This window comes from Castor canadensis, chromosome 11 (assembly GCF_047511655.1).
Source record: "Castor canadensis chromosome 11, mCasCan1.hap1v2, whole genome shotgun sequence".
NCBI lineage: Eukaryota > Metazoa > Chordata > Mammalia > Rodentia > Castoridae > Castor > Castor canadensis.
In genome coordinates, this window is record NC_133396.1 from 116,739,642 (window position 1) to 116,763,540 (window position 23,899).

Consider the following 23,899-nt stretch of genomic DNA (forward strand, 5'->3'; position numbering starts at 1 on the left):
ATTATGGATGATTTAGAAATTGAGGCAAGCAAAGACCAGCTGCCTGTGCTGAAAGCCTTCGTTAGTTGGCCTCATCTGCATTCCAAGACTCACTCACATCCAGAAATTGGTGGAGCCCCTCTGGCCACAAGATGAGTATGGGCTGACAATGCCTTGATTTGTTGAGAGAGAATAAATGGGTTTTTCAGAAGATGAGGAAATATCACCATTACTGGCCAATTTACAGCATTTTATCTGTTCTTCAAACATGTCACTTTTGTTATTGTTGCATGGTAATTACATAGTGAGAGGGGAAAAAAACAAATTCTGGTTACATATTCAGATGGATTGCAAAATCATATAATCCTGATAAATGCCCATTTATGATACACATGGATGAAAGGTTCATTTTAATTTTGAATGGCTAGCTCAGCCATAAATAGGATATAGGATTAAATTCCAGAGAATCTGATTACATCAAAGCAAATAGTCTTTACTTTTTCAGATTCAAGGAGAAACAGGATTGCCCTGAGACGATACAAAAACGAATTCAGAATTGCGTCGTCAGAAGATTGAGAAGTGCCAGTGAAGCTTGAGTATCATCTTGTTCTGGGGACCAGTCAGAGGCTTATTGAGAAACCAGGGGACCTGGACCAAAATAATTCCAACTGGGAGGAATAATCCAATATTTTGAAACTTTTTTTTTATCACATCTACAATCTCACCACATGTTAGGAAAATAGAAATCAAACGCTTTTCCCTTTGTTTTTCTTTCTCAGATATTTCTCCCTAATCCCCACGTCATTTAGCATAAAGGAGTGTTGTTACCTGTGGAAATTTAGCTGAGTGTCTAGATAATGTAAAGCACAGAGGTGAAGAACAAGGGGTTGCTGCACCCCAGGACCTCTACTTAAAGTGTCAGGTGTATAAAGTAATGAGTAGGGACCCAGCACGAGGAGTCTTCAGGGTCCACTTCTCAGGTTAGTATTTATTACCACAAGCCTGTGAAATAACTGAGTATTTAACATCTATTGGCTGCCAACTTTGCTGTAGCAGAGAAAGAGGGATAGAAGATGCATATCCACACTTAACTGCCTTGGCCTGGAAGGACACGTGTTCATGATCCATTTGGCCAGAAACAGCACCTGGGGCTCAATTGAATCACATAGACTCTCCCCACAGTAGGGAAGCTTGTGAATATTCGGTGGATACTAGCTAGTTCTGCCACATAGTCTTAATAGGACATGTCCAGACATGTCCAGACTTCAATATCAAGGTAGCATATACCATGTTTCATTAAACCCAAGATGCCATCAGTTAAGATGCACCTTAACTTGAGAGAGAGTGACAGAGGGAGGGAGAGAGAGAAACAGAGATAGAAAGAGACAGAAAGGAAGGGAAGGAGGGAGGGAGGAAGGAAGGAAAAGAAAAGTCTGCCAATTGCTATCCACTACCCACACATGGTAACATATACCCTGATTTTTGAAATGTTTTTAAAAATGATAAAACATGTTTATAAGTTTTGAACAATGGAGCAAAGAAAAAAATCCCAAAGACTGCCAGGGAAGACTGCAGGTGGCATTGCAGCTGCTCCTTAAAGAACGGTTTACCAGTATCTGCTACTGTGTGTGTTGACATGTGATGTAAAAGGCACAGACTGTGGAATTACTCCCAGCTAGACTCAATCCCCAGCCACACTTTCTGTATGATAGCAGATCTTGCTAGTTTCAGGCTCCTTTGCTGAGTTTAGGTATAATATCTACCCTGTAAGATGTAATAGCTTCCCTTACCACAGCAAGTAGCACATAGTAGGAACTTTAAATTAGGAAACTTTTCCCTTTTCTAATGAAGTTATAAGTTGTTCCTGTTTGATTACTCTTCTGCCTAAGAGATTGGGGGTGGGGGGGACAGCTGGAGAGAAGTGTTAACGTATTTCTAATTTGCCAATAGATCCCAGTAAATATAGTCTTATTGAATAATTTTCCTAATTTCATAACCATTGATAGCTAGCCCTTTAATAATATACTTCTCCTATGACTCCAAGTGAGATTAGGTTTTTTAAAATAACACTCAACTACAATCTATAAACAGCACACAGAATTCATTCACCTGTACTCACTGATGAGTTTCTTACTGGCTATCTATTCAGGAACATCAGCCACACCCACTCAGGCCTCTGGAGCCTAGCATGACTCTTTGCTCTGCTGCATCCTTGCAGAACCATGAGCATGAACTACAGAATCAAGCCCCCAGCTCTGCTGGAGAATGTAGTAGACCCAGGACCCTAAGGAAAAGCTAGTGTTTTAACAATTTCCTTAGCTAGGCTGCTTATTAAAGATGCTTAGGTTGAAATTCTGTCTTTTCACAGACTTTTTGAGAGTATAGTTTGAAACAATACCTGCCAGGCATAAGAATCACCAGGGGAGCACTTTAAAACTTGACATTATCAAACTATGCTCTCAAGAGGCACCTGAGATTGAGACTGCAATTAAGGATTTTTCAAGAAGAACCAAATTAGGTATCACCAAACTTCTGCCCACGTTCCAGCTCAGTCTTCTACCATAGAACTATTAGATCATCTGCTCAAACTGGGAAGTATCTGACCCTTATCACCCTTCAATCCTTTCCTGAAGAAGATCCCTAGGAACTTAATATTAGGACTAACAGATTTCATTCTAGCCTTGGTATGACTGGCCTCTTAAAGGGAGGAGCCATTGAGAAACAGAGAAAGTGTGTAAATGAGACAAAGGACTGAAAGGAACAGAAAGAATGAAGATGGAAAGAGATAATGTGAGTTTCTTGCAGACATGAAGGCCTGGCCTGAGGTTCTCTGATGTTCTCTTCAAAATAAACAAGAAGTTGATTCCTGGAATCGTGGAGAAAGCAGTCCTTTCTGTGGGAAAGTATGACCTCTCCTGCCAAAGGACTGGCCCTTTATCTTATTGGACAGAATACTTACCATGTGGGCATAAACATTTCACTACCAAACAAGTAAATCAGAGGATGAGTCATTCATGCTGTACAGAGATTTTTCATGTTATAAAAGAGCACAGTGTCCCTCTCAGGTAGCATTTTCTCAAGTGCTTATTTACAGATCATTAAATACTTAACAGAGGGAAAAAGTGAAAACTGAAGTGCTTAGGCCAATATTTATTAAATACCCATCATAGATTCAGAAAAAGCAAATCTAAAATCACAGTAACAGTTAATTGTCCAGATTTTAGATTTTTGTGCTAGCAGACAAGAAGGTAAAATAACAGCCTGTCCAGGCTAATACAGGACTCCTGAGCATTCCACCATGGTTATAATTCTTTCCTGAGGACTTATCCTTGATCCCATAAGACACCCCTTTATCTTATAATAAATGTCCTTTTCTACACAGGTTAAATTAAGTAAGGCTTTCTGTTATTTCCATATAGTACTAATTCTCTGCTGGATGTTGGCTAATATTTAAATGTATCATAAAATACTGAAAAGTACTACTATACTTGACCCACTGAATTTTCTCTGATTGTGTAATCATTTAAGAATTTATAGTTTTAAAGAAGCTATTATACTTCCTAGTGCTTTAATAAACTTCTGTCTTGTAGCAAGAGAGTGTTTTAAAAGGAAAATCTCATTCCTAAGTTAGCAGAAAGTGTCATTTTTCCTTTTTTATACAATTGAGCCCATAGCTATCAAATTCTACTTCTGCCATTCCTATTATAGGGAAGGCCCATTACTCCAAGGGACTCTAAAATTGGAAATGAATTCTGAATGCTACTTTACTTTTTAAATATGTCAATGGACATAAACCATATGGTATTTTTCACTAAGCCATTTTACAACTTTTACAGAGTTAAAAGGAGCACAGCAAAACCGCGAAAAACAATTTGAAGCCACACCCTTCCAGCCCATCTTGTGGCTTATTTACTGCACGCTCAGGTAAGTGAGACTCCTGTTGGTTGCTGAGGGAAATGGTTGCTGCTGCTCACCATCAGCAGCTGGGCCTGTTATGCATCCAGCCCACCACCTGCTTCCAACCCATCACACAGGAGTCCCAGAGCTCTCTCTGTAGAGAGGAAGAAACCAAAAAAGGAAAAGGGCAGGCAGCACAGAACAATTCTTTAGGTAGGATTGTTTCCTTTTATATCTGTGATCTACACACAGTGAGTTGTAGTGAAAAAAGCACTGACCAGGGGTTGGAAGATTGAGATTCAAACCTGATCCACCCCTTATCCCTTCAAGAAACTTACCTGACTGTTGTAGTTTAGCATCCAGACTGACAAGATAAAGAAGTTGGGCGGGAAAAGGAATTGATATTTCTCAGTGCCTCATCAAGGCTGGGGATTCCATGCATCATTTCCTAGTGAACTTCACAGACAAGACTTCCTACTTCTCTTTAGTCCTTCTTGCTTGTAAAAGTTAGATGGTACTTCCCTAATGTGCACTAATGGGGAAAAATCTCATTCCTAAATTAGCAGAAAGTCCAAATGATTTAATCCTTAGAGATATGCAATGTTATTGTTACTAGCAATTTAAATTACTATTGAATAAAATATTGATATTTAAACTACTTAATATTTAAGTCTCTGCATAAAATAGCATTTGTATAGTATCAAAGTTCTTAAAATTTTTTATTTCTTTAAATATTTTTTCTATAACTTGTTTCTGGCATTGATTTGAAAATACTATATAGTGTGCTGGCATTCTAGCCCAGCCTATTTTGCAATTACAACAGGTTTGAAATTTGTGGAGTCCACACAATAAGCCCTTGGCAATATCCCCTGGTATATGTCTCATGACATGTTGATTTCCTGTTCATAGATACAGAATAACACTAACTTGGCAATATGACCATGGACAAGAACCCAAGTATGATTTCCCAGAATAATGAGGATGAAAGTGATGATTTTTCTTTCAAAGAACTGGGATCCAGGGTCAGTGACCTTCACTCCATATACAATTTGGAGAATTGGAATGGGTTCAGAAAAAATCAAGACAAATGATTAAAGGCTAAAGGGACTGACTTTAAGAAAAATACTGGCAATGAATATTGTGGAGTTTGCTAAATAATGCTCACAAAGAGGGTTTAATAACCCCAAGAATATTTTAAAGACACACATCTAGAAAGAACAGAATTTTTTCAAGAATTACCCATCAGTTCTAGAATGTGAAAAAGTATGTACTGGTTGGTTTAAACTTTAAACAGAAAGGAAACTGGCTTTTATGAAAAGAAGGCAGAACAGCTTCTATTTTAGTTGAAAACATTAAACCATTCAAAGGAAGAACTAATAGGAAATCTCAGCCTGAATTAGCTAAAACCCTAATTGAATTGGTTAAATTGGTGAGTTGCTTGAAGGCAACAATTGGAGCAGTGGAGGTAATAATAGGTAGACTGTTCCAACACACCTGAGTCTGCCTGCCCCTCTCCATGTCCGAAACACACTTGGCAGTAGATCTGGCCAGGAAAGGTTTTCTTGGTGGTGCATCTCAAAGTAGGCATGGGCACTCTGTCCATGCTTTTTTTGATGGGAAGCACAGAGTCTGGCTGTGGCCCTTCCTGGGTCTGTTCTTTACTGTTGTTGCTGTGACTAATAATAATAGCATCTTACAGGTAGTTTGGCTGGGTATATGGCTCATTGTGGAGTGAAGTGAGACCAATGACAGCTATATCCTGCCAATGCAGAATGTGCCCACTTCCTGTCACCTAATTAAATGCCACTTGCTAGTATTTATGGCACATCTACCATATGGCCACTGTGAGAATTTTTATGAAGTTTATACAGTACTCATTACCCACAAGAGATTTAATAACTTTTTGGAGCCAACCAACTTAAATTCATGAAAGATATTCAAAATAGTTCATAACCAGACTGGCACAGGCACTGGCCAATGAGAGTGGAAACTCTTCTTGTCTAAATGGATGCCAGCTCTACATAATTGATATAGTGTAATGATGTACACTGTGGAATACCAGCCCTGTTCACATCTGATTTTTAAAAAGTATGTCTAAAATGTTATGCTAAGTCTAATCAAAAGCCAACATATAGCATGAAAAACAAATACTGTATATACTTCCCTTTTCCTGTCCATGGCAGGCAACATCAATCCATAATGGCGCTCCATGACGAACCCAGGTGGAAGGTCCTTGGCAGCTTCTCCCAAGTTATCAAAAACAACTCTTGGGATGAAATCATTTACAATCCCTTATAGAACACATTAATGCTGGTCACAATAGAAGAGTAATATATGCACCCAATGACACAAATCTGTCCAGTGACACTTTCTTACCCTGTTCGGGAATCTCTTCTTCTTTATTCCAGAACCTAATGGCTCCCCTTTCAAATGTGCAAGTATTAGTTTACCCATTTCTTTGCCTTTGCCTGTGACATTTCTCTTGTCTAGCTGAATAGATCTCCCAATAATCCATGTCCATTTGGAGTCAGGTTAAATCTCACCCTGTAATACCAATCTTAGAACTTCTTATATACCTGTCTAGGCACTTACTAACAGAGTGGAAATAACATTTCCACTTTCTTTGACAAGAATTGCTGTTTTCCTTTCATTTACTTTGTATCTGTCTTTCCATCTCTGCATTTTAAGCTCCTCAGCCCATACATCTTAGTACACAATGATAATGGGCCCATACTTGGAATTTAAATTAATAAAGGAATAAATAAAGGAAGGAAATTCTATAGGTCCAATGACATGCAAAAATGAGGGATGACAGTGCTTGCGAAGGTGCTTCCCTAGCTTGCATAAGGCCCTGGGTCTGATCTCCAGCACTTCAAAAGAGAGAGAGAGAGAGAGAGAGAGAGAGAGAGAGACATTTAAAATAGACTTTTTTTTTCATTTTTCTTTTATTATTCATATGTGCATACAAGGCTTGGTTCATTTCTCCCCCCTGCCCCCACCCCCTCCCTTACCACCCACTCCACCCCCTCCCTCTCCCCCGCCTCAATACCCAGCAGAAACTATTTTGCCCTTATTTCTAATTTTGTTGTAGAGAGAGTAGAAGCAATAACAGGAAGGGACAAGGGTTTTTGCTGGTTGAGATAAGGATAGCTATATAGGGCATTGACTCACATTGATTTCCTGTGCGTGGGTGTTACCTTCTAGGTTAATTCTTTTTGATCTAACCTTTTCTCTAGTACCTGTTCCCCTTTTCCTATTGGCCTCAGTTGCTTTAAGGTATCTGCTTTAGTTTCTCTGCGTTAAGGGCAACAAATGCTAGCTATTTTTTTAGGTGTCTTACCTATCCTCACCCCTCCCTTGTGTGCTCTCGCTTTATCATGTGCTCAAAGTCCAATCCCCTTGTTGTGTTTGCCCTTGATCTAATGTCCACATATGAGGGAGAACATACGATTTTTGGTCTTTTGGGGCACGCTAACCTCACTCAGAATGATTTCTCCAATTCCATCCATTTACCAGCGAATGATAACATTTCATTCTTCTTCATGGCTGCATAGAATTCCATTGTGTATAGATACCACATTTTCTTAATCCATTTGTCAGTGCTGGGGCATCTTGGCTGTTTCCATAACTTGGCTATTGTGAATAGTGCCGCAATAAACATGGATGTGCAGGTGCCTCTGGAGTAACCTCTGTCACAGTCTTTTGGGTATATCCCCAAGAGTGGTATTGCTGGATCAAATGGTAGATCCATGTCTAGCTTTTTAAGTAGCCTCCAAATTTTTTTCCAGAGTGGTTGTACTAGTCTACGTTCCCACCAACAGTGTAAGAGGGTTCCTTTTTCCCCTCATCCTCACCAACACCTGTTGTTGGTGGTGTTGCTGATGATGGCTATTCTAACAGGGGTGAGGTGGAATCTTAGCGTGGTTTTAATTTGCATTTCCTTTATTGCTAGAGATGGTGAGCATTTTTTCATGTGTTTTCTGGCCATTTGAATTTCTTCTTTTGAGAAAGTTCTGTTTAGTTCACTTGCCCATTTCTTTATTGGTTCATTAGTTTTGGGAGAATTTAGTTTTTTAAGTTCCCTATATATTCTGGTTATCAGTCCTTTGTCTGATGTATAGTTGGCAAATATTTTCTCCCACTCTGTGGGTGTTCTCTTTAAAATAGATTTTAATACTTAAAACTGACAATGAAAGCATTGCTTTCATGTCCTGTCAGAATGGCTGTTTGTACAATTGTATTGTATTAGAGGGAAAACACTGTTTTCAAGCAAATGTAGTAGAAATGAGTGCAAGTATTTCACCCAGCCTGCCTCTGGCCAAGTTGCTTAACTAAGAGGAAAGTTCACAGAACTCTAAACACAACCTCTGCCAGAGGTGATAAGAAAATGTAACACCCATGCCTTCCAGGGAATGTAATTTCTTAGTGAGGCCAGCTGGCATTTTACAAAAGTTTACCTGGTGTCAAACCTGCTGGTTGACTGTTCTGATTTAGAAATAAAGGATTGCCTCAGAGGTGTCTATAAAATCATTCTGCAGGATGATAAATCCCAACTTTAACATCAAAATAAGAGGAAACCCATTAGCTCTGACTGCTGCTTGGACCTTGTGTTTAACTCAATCTTCAGAGGTTGTCAGCGCAACTGGGGGAGGAGGTCGCTGGGCAGACTCAGATGGGCTCAGCAGAGGCAGCTCTCTCTGCTTGACTCTGCTTGCTGCCTGCCAGGATTCTCCCATCTTGGGCCCTGTGTGAATGCATAGTCCTTAAGTACCCAAAGTAGTTTTTGAAATCTGAATAAGAGCTCAGCTATCATCTACAAAATTGTGGTTCATGGAGTAGAAATTATGAAGAGATCTTGTTTTTCACTTTGTTTTATTGGGGAGCATTCTGAGAGAGATTGACTCCATAATAAACTGTCATCGGTACAGTTGTTTCAGAATATGTCTTGGTGTTTGATTGCAGGGTCTGCAGGCTTCAGACAGTAGGAATGCAATGCTTAAGCTTCTTCACTTATTGCCTGCTGGTGTACAAATACAGGATTTGGCAATTTAGCCTAAAGTCTTAGTCTCTCCTGCTACATCCACCCACTCTGGGAGGTATGGAGAATGCAACTTTCCACTGGCTCCCAGGCAAGAGGAAACCTATAAAGCTGAAATCAGAGCCAAGGTGTGGGCCTGCCTCATGCATAATCCATCCACAAAATACAGTCTGATGGACCCCCAGCTAGACTTGAACTTTAGGCTCCCCACCACTGAGATATAAATAAATAAATAAATAACTGTTAAATCCTCATAAATGCTGAAAAGAAGCAGCTGGTAGCCAAAAAGACCATGGTAATAATAGGAATAAAAATAAAACCAAAGCTGGATATGAAAAGGCTTATATCTGTAAAGGAGAATTAATGTAAGGAAGGGATCAAGCTGTGTTTGTATCATACAGTTCTAGAGCACAGGAAGCCAGTATAATGAAGAAATTTCAAGATCAGAAACCATCCTGACACCCACCAGATAATGGCACACAATTTTAAAGTCCCTTTGTCAACATGCTCTGCTAGTGTAGGGTTATTTCTGTTTCCTCCTGGAGTTGAAAATCCCCCATATATCAAAAACACTGATGGGATAGTGTTCTTTCTAGACTATTCCCTGCATCTTCAAATCTCTCTTGACTTAGCAACCTGTCAATCTGTTAAGGCTGGGTCACTTTTATGGAATATGGACTAATAACAACAGTATTAATATATACAATATACACAATGAATGATAAAATTTAGGGTTTAAAACTGTGTGGGAAATGTTTGGGGCCTGTCCATCAGTGTAAAAATCTTCTCGTATCTAGAGATTTTGAGAGAAATCAGTTGACTCTGCTTATTTTCTGCCTTCATGTGACATTTAACCTACTAAAGGAAGATGAGAATCAGGTTCTGAAGTCCATCCTAGTATACCTGAAAAATCCTCTCTCTCTCTCTCTCTCTCTCTCTCTCTCTCTCTCTCTCTCTTTCTCACACACACACACACACACACACACACACACACACACATTGGATTGTCCTGTGCTATGTTTTAAATTCCCCCTCCAAAACTCACGTCAAAATTTAATTATCTATATAAGTGTCAGGAGGTGGGGCCTTTTAGATTGATTAGGTCATGGGGGAGTGAATTAATGACAGTATCACAGAGTGGGTTAATTTCACAAAAGTGAGTTGTCATAAAAGTGAATTTGGCTTCCTTGGCTTCTTGTTCTCTCTCCTTCTCTCTGGTTCTGTGATGCCGTCTACCATGCTAAGTCACAGGAAGAATGCCCTCACCAGATACGGCCCTTACACTTTGCAGCTTCCAACTATGAGAAATAATTTTCTTTTCTTTATAAACTACCCAGTCTGTGGAATTCCGTTACAAGCACGGAAAACAGGCTAAGACATTTCAGCAGCCTCGAGTTTTTGGAAGCCTCACTTTCTTCCTTTTTCTGCTCCTTTTTTCCCAAAGGGTTATAATAAAAATGGAACACATTGCATTATATTACCTAATTTTACATTAGGTAAAATTGTTTTGAAGGTTGAAAGGTTATGTAACTGTATATAAAAGTACTTAACCAAAATGTTTATTTAATGATTTAGGCACCAGGCATGGTGGTACATACCTGTAATTCCAGTACTCAGGAGGCTGAGGCAGGAAAATCACAAGTTCAAGGTCCTCCTGGGCTACATAGCAAGACCCTAACTCAAAAAGCCTAATTAATTAATCAATTAAATAAATAAATAAGTAAAATAAAGCTTAGAAGTTGAGGATAGAGTGGCACCTCAGTGGTAGAGTGTTTGCCTAGTGTGGGTAAGGCTGTGGGTTTGATCCCAAGCACTGTATGAATAAATAATAGATAAAAAGTTGAAGCTTTCAAATGTTTAAAACTTAAAGACATTTGCTTATAGAGGTGATAAAAATCCAGGTGCTTTCTGCCTTGTCTTAAAGTAAGTTAAGTCTTTCATACATGGATACAGTCATGGAGCCGGAAGGAGAGAGTGCAAATAAAGATGGGGAAATGTATATATAACTTGTTCAGAATCTAGAACGTCTCATTGCCTACAGCTTGGTGTCCCAAGCTTACAGCATGTAATTTTCTTACAGCATGTAAGAAAATTGTTGACTTTGACATTTATATTTTAAGTGGAAAAATTTCCTACCTTTTCATTTCAAATGTTAGTTATGACAACACCAGCCATTCATATGCCACATGACACATGTACATGGGCAACTATTTATAGCTTCATCTGCACTTTAGCTTTTGTACACAGTAGTCTCTGCTGTAGGCCATATTAACGTTAACCATAAAAAAATTCAAAATAGTTTTCCAATTTCCTTAGCTGTTCTTTGCTATAATGGCTGACGTTTTTTATGTTAATGTTTCTATTGTCTTAATATTCTTGCTTTTCTTATTTATATTCTAAGAGATTATTGTTAGTGTCAACACAGTTGATTTATCATGTAGAGAAAGCATTTGTTCAAAAAGTCAGCACTGGATATGAAATGATGATTGCCTGCAATGAATTTCTTCTCAACATCTGCAAAGACAATTTTGCCTTTTCTTCTCCCACTTAACTGTAAATGAGAGATCTTAAATATACTTAAGTAGGATTCATACTAGCTTACTCCAAAAGCTCAGATGTTAAAAACAGTTATGTTTCTAATGCTCATTTTAAAGTAAAATACACACAAATGTATCCAAGTAATATTAAAGTGGTACATACAATCTTTCCCCCAAAATCTAGCTAATACACTATAATTAAAATACTTAGCTTCCTTTTCATATTATTGCATTTTATATAGAGAGAGCACTATATAATTTATTCTCTGCTTCTAATTTCAGAGAATATGTATTTCTTCTTGACCATTGAATCATGAAAATACAAGCAGGAAAGAGTAAAATTGTGATTTTCAAAATGAACTTTTAGGTTTCTTAAACTCTCCTCCCACTGGAAATAAATCACATTATAACTGCTACATGACAACTCTGGCTATATTTTCAATGTGTATATTGCAGGGTTAATTCTGAACAGTTGACTAGGGCTTTATCACGTTGAGGTTATAGCAAATAGTACAATCCTAAATTGAAATGATGACTCAAAAGCAGTGTGGTATAAACAAAAATAATTATTTTATTTTGCCTTTAGAAGAGACATTTTTGTGGTCATGAAACAATTCAAAATGTCATGTTCTTTGTTTTTTGTCATCTTTGTCAGTGTCTATTATTTGAGTTCAAAAAGGCATTCATTCACCCATTCAAAAGCAATTCTTGACTACCATCACGTACCAGCCATAATACCCGAAGCAAAACGGAAAAGGCAGGAATATAAAAGCAAATATTTAGGGCATACTATGCCTTAAATAACATCAAATAATGATGTACTTATTTGTTTACATGATATATTAATCTGTCCTGTGTGACTATGAAATACCTGAGGCAGGTTACCTTTATGAACAAAAGAGTTTTATTTGGTTCATAGTTCAGGAGATTCAAAGTCCAAGACCAGGTTTTGGGGGCTGTTGTGGTGAGTGTCTCCTGGCAGAAGGAATCATACCATGGCAGTAGTATATCCAGGAGGAAGAAACTGCATCACCAAACAGGAAGCCAGAAAAAGACAGGGCAGGGGCAAACTTGGCCTTTTATAATAACCTTCTTGTGAGAACTAACCAGCATCCCACAAGAAATACCTTCTAAAGGCACAACCCCAACTGACCTATGGACCTACCACTAGGCTCTCCCTCTTAAATATTCTAGACAATTTCCAAATACCACCACCGTGGGGACCAAAATTCCAACACATGGATCCTTGGGGGACAAACTACATCTAAACCATACCATATGTTAGAAAAACAACATTTATATGATATATGATAGGTCTTTACAAAACATTACAGAAGAAGAGTAGGGGACAACCTCACTCTGTCTCCATGTGACCTAACATAGCTTAGTCTTAAAGAATGAACTGGAAGTAGGCAAACAGAGAAGAGGATAATGAATACTCAAGGAAAGGGCAAACACTCAGCACAGATCTGTAAGAACACGGCACATTTTTAGGAAGGGCAGATTGTTTGAATGAATGGAAAGCAAGGTTTATAAGAACAGCAACCTGAGATAATGATGCTGGTCAGTTGGTACCAGACAAAGAAGAAGCATGTGTTCCATCCTAAGAAGACTGGATTTCATTAGAGAGGACAGACTGATAGTACTATGATGATGACAGCTATTGGAATGACTAACATGTACAAAGCACACACTTCATTCTAGGCGTACTCTACATGCTCCATGTGTTAATGTGACACCTCCCCATAACATTCCTGTGAGCTTAGTACTGTCGTTGTCTTTATTTTACAGATAAGAAAATTGAGGCACAGAAAAGTTAAATAAGCCAACCAATGTTACTATTAGTAGTAGATCTGTGATTCAGACCTACATAGTCTAATATCAGCGCCCTCACTCCCAACCACTAGACTACACTATAACATCACACTTGAATTTGATGGCCATGGTCTTGAGTCTAGTCTTGGTGGGAGAGTGAACACATTTAATGGACCATTCATTCTACAGGTCTGTAGCGTGCCTACAGTCTGTTAATCTCTTATTTAGATGATGGAGATAACAGCAGTGGATAAAACAATGTCTCACTAGCTACTGTTACAAAATAATTTAAAAATCAAAAGTCTCTGAAATAAGTTAGAGATAACATTAGAGATCAAAGAATAGGATGATCAGGAGCATGAAGGGACAGGCCTAGGTGACATATGTAAGGTGAGCAGAGACAGAAATGTGGAGACCCAAAATGACTCTAACCACTGGTTAGATAGTAATGCCAATTAGGACAAGTTCAGTCTGAGAAGGAAAACTATTTCTTTTTTTTTTTTTTCTTTTATTATTCATATGTGCATACAAGGCTTGGTTCATTTCTCCCCCTTACCCCCACCCCCTCCCTTACCACCCACTCCACCCCCTCCCGCTCCCCCCCTCAATACCCCGCAGAAACTATTTTGCCCTTATCTCTAATTTTGTTGTAGAGAGAGTATAAGCAATAATAGGAAGGAACAAGGGGTTTTGCTGGTTGAGATAAGGATAGCTATACAGGGCATTGACTCACATTGATTTCCTGTGCGTGGGTGTTACCTTCTAGGTTAATTCTTTTTGATCTAACCTTTTCTCTAGTTCCTGGTCCCCTTTTCCTATTGGCCTCAGTTGCTTTAAGGTATCTGCTTTAGTTTCTCTGCATTAAGGGCAACAAATGCTAGCTAGTTTTTTAGGTGTCTTACCTATCCTCACCCCTCCCTTGTGTGCTAAAGCTTTTATCATGTGCTCATAGTCCAATCCCCTTGTTGTGTTTGCCCTTGATCTAATGTCCACATATGAGGGAGAACATACGATTTTTGGTCTTTTGAGCCAGGCTAACCTCACTCAGAATGATGTTCTCCAATTCCATCCATTTACCAGCGAATGATAACATTTCGTTCTTCTTCATGGCTGCATAGAATTCCATTGTGTATAGATACCACATTTTCTTAATCCATTCGTCAGTGCTGGGGCATCTTGGCTGTTTCCATAACTTGGCTATTGTGAATAGTGCCGCAATAAACATGGATGTGCAGGTGCCTCTGGAGTAACAGTCTTTTGGGTATATCCCCAAGAGTGGTATTGCTGGATCAAATGGTAGATCGATGTCCAGGAAAACTATTTCTTATTTGTTCCTGTAGGATATCCAAGAGGGAACTCAGGTTCAGACAGCCTTCTCAAATATTTGTAAGTAAATATTTTTAAAAATATTTCATGCCATTTTATGCCCTTCCCTCCCAATATAAGGAGTTCTAAGATTATAAGGCATGAGTCAGCATTCTGTCAATAACCTGGTGTGTGCTAATCATTTATTAAGGCCAAGGACATGACCCGACACTGGGTATTCAATGGTGAACAGGACAGACATGGTCCTTGGTCTCTGATGCAAGATGGTAGACTAAGCACACGCAACTGTCTCAGGGTCCATTAAAATAGACACAGAGATATTTACAAAAGACTGAAAATTATAACAGTGAAAGAAAACAAGAAAGGAAACCCTCACTGGACCAGAACTTCTGAGGGCCACATATGATGCTAAAAGTGAATAGGACCAAAAAAAAAAAAGTGAATAGGATGAAATGAACTAAACAATTGCAGAAAAACCTGCAGCCCAATCACCAAGGAAAAGGATGGTCTTCTCAGAGAACCACCATAAGTAGAACAAACAGCAAAAGATGGAGTGAGCTGTGAAGAAACAGGGAGGATCATTGAAAAATTGTATTCCAAACAACCAGATTAGTTGCTACCCACCACTTGGACACCAGGATAAACTGAAAAGCAGAAGCTGTGAACTGAAGAAAGTAAAGCAGCTCCCTTTTGACAGCTCCCTACTGGGGCCTCATAGAGCCTAGGCTGTAATGTTTACTAGCTTTAGTGAAGGAGTGAAGCCCATATCCTCAGACTTGGAAGGGGGGGCCTATCACAGCATTCCACCCACGGACAGATGTCTCAAGAGAAAAGGATGCATACAGCTGTGAACAGATGCTAGCCTGCTACCTACCTTATCCAACAGAGCTCTTCACTTAGAATTATAAACAACCAACAAAGGATATCACTGAGAGGGGAAGAAACACAGTAGCATGGAAGAAGAGCCAAGATGGGATAAAACACAGTGATCTGTTAAAGAGACTGCCTGGGCTCAAATCTTGCTTTGGTCACTTACTAGCTGTATAATCTTGGGTAAGTTACTTAACCTCTATGCCTATTTGTTACTATATAAAATGAAAATAATGAAAGGGTCTACCTTAGAGGGTTACTATTAGGAATAGGTGAGTTGATATTTATAACTGTCGAGCACACAGCCTGGCACACTATATAATTTAAAAAATAAAACAATGCAAATGACCTCAGCAGGCACAGGCATAACTCAAAGAACTATATAAAAAAAACCCATTAATTAATATAGTGGAAACATTTGAGAACTTGTTGCTTCTACAACCATTATAGGAACAACTTGCTATCAAAGAAGCCAAAGAAGCATGAAAGTAGTCTTAGAAATTAAAAATGCAACTGCAAAAAAAAAATTCCATAGTGGAGATGCATAATACATTGATCAGAAAACTTAACAACAATGGCCATGAGATTCTTATCTTTCATTTTTTTATTAAGAGTTCTAGAAGAAGGAATTGAGGAATTGGAAGAGGAAGAAAAAAACCCCAGAAATAAAAGAAAGAAAGTTTACTGGAACTGAAAAGATAAATAAACAATATAAATCTTCATATAGAAATGAATCACTGGTACCAAGCAGGACAGATACAGAAGAAACTGAAATCTTTTGAAAGTGTGAGGGACGTGTACATATGAAACACATTATCTACAAAGGAACCTAAATCAAATAGGCATCAGACTTTTGGACTAATGGATGCTAGAAAACACTAAGTCACATTTTTAAAGTTATTAGAGAAACAAAATTGAACTTAGACTTCTTCCAGGCAAAAAATGATAAGTGAAAAGTAAGAAAAAAGGCACTTTTATCTATACCAGAGTTCAGAAAACACACTGCTTTTGAACCAAGTATGAGTAATAACCATTGAACCTTATAGGAAAAAAAATTACTTGAGTAAGTTATCCAGTAGAATGAAAAACAATCTATGAAAGAAGACATCATATGATACAAAGATAAAGAAAGAAGAGATGGAATCAGAAAAACAAAAACAAGATCTCTACACTGAAAGATTTGCCCAGCACAGCTTAAATGAGATAGGATTGCATGAATCTACCTCTAAACAGCTATATCTATACTGCTTGGTTTTAAAATTAATAACATGTATACAACCATAACATTCACTCTGTTTTCTGTTTTTAATTTTTAATCAATCTGTGAACAAAACTTGGAAAGTCTAATAATAGCTACTGAAGAAAAATAAAGATAGATCTTGAAAATGAGATAGCAATATAATTAACAAAACTGGGAGAGGGTAGAAAATACTAATTTCTTCATGGCTAGTTAGTAGATTAGGTATAAGCAACAATTTGGTCACTAGTAAAAATAACATAAACCATGGGCCATGGGGTTGAGAAAGATGATAGAAAATTGGATTAATTTATCGTGCATGTGCTCAAAACAACTTTATGATAATGTCAGTGCTTTTTGGGAGGTGTCAACATGGCTGAGGAGAACAGTATAAATAAACAACAGCTCTGCCAGTCATGTCACATGGCTGCTTTTACTCATTCTTTAGATATTTAGCTCAAAGTTCCTCCTTAGACATTTTTCCCAGACTTTACCATTATAGTGGCCTATTTTTCTACCAAAACCTAATCTTACATAAACTGATTTATGAACATCTTGTATAAGCCAGATGTCCAAAGAAATTGACATGGTATATGGTTACCTGAGTTAAAGTAAGTGTTGCCTGGTTTGATTATCCTTCCATGACACTGAATGAAGTGAGGCTGAATTGAGGGTGAATATTCATTATTAAAGAAATCTACTTGTGCTGATCTGAGAACATTTATTTTCTAGGTGGTTGTGTTATCTTCTAGATTCCATATACTGTTATTTAGGAATTGGTATACCCATGACAGCTCAGGAAACACACATAGGAATAGTCATAAAAAATTCCTATCTAAAGAATCACATATTACAAATTAACCTTATAAAGATAGGTCACCTTTCTAACTTATAAATTCATAGAAGAAGTATACCATTAAGCATCAGACTCTAAAGTTATAGAACTCATTTTCCTGAAATAGGCCTACTCTACAATTAAAATAGATTTTAAACATGTTCATAAGTGGTACTGCCAAAAACAGCTAAAAGAAACTGAAATATAGTTTCAAAGATTCAATTGAATATGAACATTAGTTAATGTATTTTATAGGAAATATATAGAGCTTTGGTTAATGTATAAGCTCAGTTATAAGAGATTTTATTTGTATATGAATTATTATTTTTTATTTTACTATGTGTACTATAATTATGCTATATGTTTTTCTGCATAGACAATCTATGAATTCATAATCTGTAAATTTGTCACAATTTCAATGAAGACAACCTGGCTCAATTTCTTAAAAGCCACTGTTGGCAAACAGACCACACACTGAATAGACTCCATTTCCGTCCAAGTTTTAACATAGGCACCTACATTCTCAGTCAGAGGCAAAGGAGAACAAGGGTCTGCTTCCAGAATCAGCTTCGTTAATGAATAACCTGGCTACTCAAACCCTCTTTCTCACTCAGGAGTCAAGGAACTTGTTTTCCTCAGACCTGAAATATCCTGAATGAAGACAACATGTACACAATATCCCTGTATAGAAGTCAAACACTTGTGAATAGGAACAAGGGTAACTGATCATTGGTCACCAATGCCTTGGAATAGAGCCATTTGTTAGAGAAGTTCACAGAGAGTGGAAGGATGACTTTGAAGGATTAAAACAAAAAACACAGATGAGCATGGTAGAATATGATAAAAGGAATGATGAGAATCTAATATCAGAACACTGTCCAAAAAGCGAGAGGTATGAAAGTTCAGGCAAACTGAAAGGGGAATTTTTTTATGGGAGAGATATGAGGAAAGGGAATCAAAGAGAATGAGGAATATTCATCTGGTGGAAAAAGCACAGTATTAACAATCAGGTGACCTAACTTTTTAAGTCCTAGCTCTGTCATTTTTCTACCATAAGGTCACTATGGAAATATATCACCTTTTTTTTTTTTTAGTACAATGTAGACCTGCCCTGACTAACACCATGGACAAAACAATGCATAAAAAGTATTAACAAACAACAAAAAACAGGGCATGACAATGTTTAGAAGACAGAAGTTTCTTAAATTAGCTCTGAATTCTTAAATAAATTCTTAAATTAGTTCAAGGTAGCCTCTCTGGTAACAGAGAAAATGCAAATAAAAATAGTGGGTGTATCATTATTTGTTCATCAGATTTATGGAAATTGAAAGAATGTATAACATCTTTCAAGCATCTGAGTAAAGAGGCTTTCTCATACATTACAAGTGAATTGCTATATTTTTGGAAGGGAATTTGGTACCTTCTTTTAGATTTTAAAATGGGCATACTCATTAACTCACCAAATTTCAAATCTGGGACATCAAAGTAGTGGCATCTACTAATGTAAGTACAAAGATGTAGTGTAACATTGTGAAAACATAGGCTGGGAGCAACTTGAATGTCCATCGCTAAAATAAATTAACACTCAGATATGCCATTTAATAGTAGGTATCTCTTAAAAGCAGGAAGTGGATCTATACGCTTGAGTTTAGAAAAAGGTCATGATACGTTGGGTGAATGAATCACTAATGCAGAATAACATTCATATTAGAAACTCATTCTGTTCTTATGAAGAAACACCTTCTATCTGTTTATGTAGTTTTATTAACATGGGGAGAGGTGTAAAGAAAAAAAAGCTTTAGACCTTTATTACCTCAGCTGGGTACAACTGGAGCGAGGATGGGATGCTATTATCTTTTCATTAAAAAGGGTTAAGATATGTAACCTAAAAACACATATTTTTCAAAGAAATAAAATTTGTCATTACTTAAAAATTCTAATTAGTTTCATGGGTTAAAAAAGTCTTGGAAGATTGAAATGGAACCAAAGAATCTGAGTGAACACAATTAGCACATTGCTCTTTAGTGTATGTGTATATATGAAAATACTTACATATTGTGCAGCAAATAAAAGGCGATTTCAGACTTTTGATTTTTGGTGTTTTATATTTCATTGTCTCATATATTGCATTATGCCCATCACAAATACCCTCCAGAAAATAGAGAACCCATTAAATTCTGTCACTTAAATTTGTATCTTTACTGTATATTCCCCCTAATAAAAAAAAAAAAACCGACACTCCATTGTCATGGAGAAAAGAAATCTCAGAAATAAAAAACAGCATAGAAATTTCCTGCTCATACTTTAAACATCCATATTTTTGTCAGTATAGTATATATCTTTCTAGGTATACATCTGCCCATCCATCTCTATCTATCTGCTACCTGGTATATAATTAATTGTACATGGGTCTTTTTTTTATAAATCATAAAAATTGAATGTGTAGTTTGTTTAAACTGCTTTTTTTTTTCATTTAAGAGTATCAGGAATATTTTCTTTTATCTCCTACAGCACAAGAATCAGTAGCCCTACAGAGTGTTCCTTTCCATAGACGTATAAAAACATTCATCTAGCTCTATGACTAGCTATTTGGGCTAGAGCAGTTCATACAAATTTTTATGAATGCTTTCTAACGTAGTTTTGTTAGATTTTTTCCTACCTTCATTAAGAAAACAAAATAATAAATTGTCTTGGTTAATTAAAGACTGTTTGGGAAGGCTGCCTCAAATTTACTATCTTTTGAGTCCTATGCTTGGCAAAATGAGAACTTGTGCATGGAGTTGGCGTGTGGGGTCTGGGTCTCCAGGGATGCTGGAGAGCAAAGTCATTGGAACCTTACCAAGATACACCGCTGTGCTGTGCCCCAGGACAGGGTGCTAGAAGACCCCATAGCTAGTTCTTCATTTGTCAGTGCACTTGAATGAAATGATAATTATTGATCCAACAACCTGAAATGGCTTCCCCCAAGTCCTGAGGGAATGTTGAGCAAATGTGTACTTAGGAACTCTTAAATACTGCTTATTAATGGCTTGACAGGCCATAACTGCTTTGAAGGAGCCATTAAAGACCATGATGTAAATCCCTGTCAGTTCTCACTTGCTTGACCCCCCACCTGTTGGAGATTGCCACGCATGTGCACTGACTCAGGCTTTCACAGCAGTAAGTAGTACCAGAACAACAGGTCCATTGTGTTCAGAAAATACTGGATTTTTCTTCTGAAATTCATCAGTTCCCTCATTTTCTCCCTTTCATGTAAAATATTTAATTTATTCTTTTAAACATGCTAAAACAGCACATACAACTCCCTTAGTTACTTCAATTAGTTTCAAGTTTTCAATTTATTTCTGTAGATTTTTGAAGCATACTAAAAATTTTTTGGATATTTACTAGTCTTTATAGTGTTTAGACTAAAGCCTGATACATGTATTTCTATAATTTTGATATTGTAAAATATCTAATTACTGATTGTCCACCATAGCCCAACTAGTAAAAATGAAACAAATCCCTGCCCCCCCCACCGCCATATCATTGTAATAACATTGAACAAAACACTGAGCAAAGTTTTATTTCAGTCACATTCACGGGACCAAAGTCAAGCATGTTCTTTCTTTCATGACCAAGTTCTGCTGAGACACTTACAGAAGCAACATTGGGATGTTTTACCAACATAGATCTCATTTTGAGCTCTCCTCTTTGTTTTGCAAACCTAATCTGGAGGACTGGACTTCTAAGGCCTGTGAAATGTGGCCGGAGGGGCAAGCAAAAGGTTTAAATTGCATCTTTTCAATGCATTCTGGCACTGTAGCCTGAAGCCAGTCCTTGTTTTATTTATTTATTTATTTTTAACTGGCAACCTGCCTCCCACGACTGGGGGAAGCAGATTGCCTCTTTGCTGAATACTTAGACAAGGTACTGATATAACAACAGTGGACAAGCAGCTGGGAGCTGGGCTGTCAGCCTGTCACACACTGACAAATCTGTTGTTCATATTCAGGCAGGAGATGCGTGTCCGCTCACCACCAGTACCATCCATCTAAGCCAGGAGGGGCTTGCAAGTAGCCTCGTCCCCACTGCCTATGAACCAAATGCTGTTATTACATCTTTCTGAAGGATCTCAACTAAACAACTCATTTACTTTGTTATGATGGGGCCTGGCAAATGAGACAAGCAAGATAGCTTGCTCAATTTTTGTTTCTCTTTCTGCCTTCAAGACACCCAGACAGCTTGTATTACCATTTCATGTCACATACATAAAACCATAACTCTAAATGGCTCCAAAGCGCTTTTTCTGAAAATCCACAAGGCAGAAGGAAGAAGGGCAGATTTAAGAAATACTAAATGAAATATTAAATTAAAATGCTGTTGTTTGAAGGGAAAAAACTCATTTGAACACATGGTGGGGTGGGAATTTTTTTCCTCTCTCTCCTTTCTCTTTTATCTTTCAGGCAGTGCTGACTTTCAGAATGGTCTCTAATAAATTTTCCCCAGAGCTGCTGAATTTGTATCACTTGTACTCCTCTCTTTCTCTCTCTCTCATTTTAGACTGAACATGAAGCCCACCTGAGACTACATTTACAATTCCCCAGTCAAACCATATCTATATTTATATGGGCCTTTGTAAATCAATGAAATATATTTCTTTTTAAAATGTAGGCATTTGGGGGAATTTAAAGATAATTGAAGCTATATCCCAGAGTTTCTGATGGGATACCATTTGCCATTTGCTGGTGTTTTCCTAGAATATCTAAAAACAAAATTCTGGGTATGGATTATTGATTTGCATCAGTTACAACAATACATCCAGGCATATTGTAATCTTTTTCATTTTATAATCACACTTTATGCTCTAGAAAGAGACTCTACTCTTCAGAATTAAGATTGTTGTGTAGATGGTGCTTAATGGGCTGTTTTGTGTTTTTGACTCTCATTTGCAGATTGTTTTTTCTATTCCCATGGTCAGTGGAAGAGCTTTTCTGAGGAAACATTTTGTGTAACATTTCAAGTAATGTGTTCTATAAAATATACAAAAGTGTGCAGCTTCAAAAAGCAAGAAAAAAGAAAAACCATTTTCAGCTAAAGACTCAAATGATCCTGAAAATGTTAACATTTTAGCATTAAATTTTTTCTGTTCCTATGAAAATGGTAATTGATAATACATTATACAATTTATAATTTAATTCTTAAAAGTCATTTTATATTAGATATTTTTGTCAGTAAAAACTAATTAAGCCAGGCACTGGTGGCTCATACCTGTAATCCTAGCTACTCAGGAAGAACACGGTTAGAAGCCAACCAGGGCAAACAGTTCGTGATACCCTATCTCGAAAAAAAATCCTTCACAAAAAAGGGCTGGTGGAGTAGCTCAAAGTGTAGGCCCTGAGTTCAAACCCCAGCTCTACAAAAAATAAAAACCTAGTTAAAATAACAATAATAATGTCTAGTATTTATTGAGTTCTTCCTATGTATTAAACTTTTTTCTGTATTGAAATTTATAATGAGAAAGAAATCTATTAATTTTACATGGGTAAAAGAGTAAGCAGGAAAACAACTAGCAAGTTAAAAGTCCCAAAGAATGATTTTCATCTTTTGCTATCTATAGTGCATATTACTCTTACATAATTATTCTCGTATAAACACGGACATTAAGTCATTATATTTATCAGAGATTTTCCTAAAATTCTTTAATTGACTTCAACTTTCAAGGATTGCAAAGGAAGTGAAATCACTGTAATAAAATACACAAACACATGTGTAGACTACATGTGAGGAAAAAAATGTATGTATCGAGTTAGGGTCCATCATTTAGGAAATGCAGGTTCCAGTGGATTCCGTTCCTAGAGTAGCATAAAGTACTGCATTCTTACCTAGGGAATAGCTTTGATTCTTAGGAATTTTGTTACACCCTTGATTTACCTTGGTTTAAGGCATAACATACCTTTCAGCAAATATTTCCCTCTGTCACAATATATTCCCTACATTTTTATGGATCTGAATGAAAAGAAAAGTGAAAACACTGTATGTGTAAATTGGTAGTGTAGGAAAAACAAGAAGTGTTGATTCGTATTTTGGGAATGAATTTGTCCTAATAAAAATAAGCCATTAATATTCAGGAGAGTGAAATAACTCTCACTAACTTTAATAATGTCTACATTAACACTGCTACACTCCCAAATTTTAAGATCGTGCCTATTTTGAGTACAATAATGACGTAAATTCCCCACCTTATAAAATTGCTGAGTGCCCTGTATTCTGCCCTGAAACCCTACTGATTTTTGATTGACAGAAAGATTACCTAATAAACCTTCACTACAAACTAATTAATCACTTTGAATACAACACTAAATTGGCAGGCATAAAAAAGCAAA

The 23,899-nt window shown here is 37.2% G+C and overlaps 1 protein-coding gene across 1 annotated transcript in view; it reads left to right on the top strand.

Annotated features, from left to right (window-relative positions):
* The window catches only part of Gpatch2 (G-patch domain containing 2), a 243,775-nt gene that overhangs the window by 191,194 nt on the left and 28,682 nt on the right, over window positions 1-23,899 (top strand). Inside the window, exon 10 of the mRNA XM_074048296.1 lies at window positions 3,816-3,903. Coding sequence (XP_073904397.1) covers window positions 3,816-3,903 — 88 coding nt within the window. The remainder of the gene's footprint in view (window positions 1-3,815; window positions 3,904-23,899) is intronic.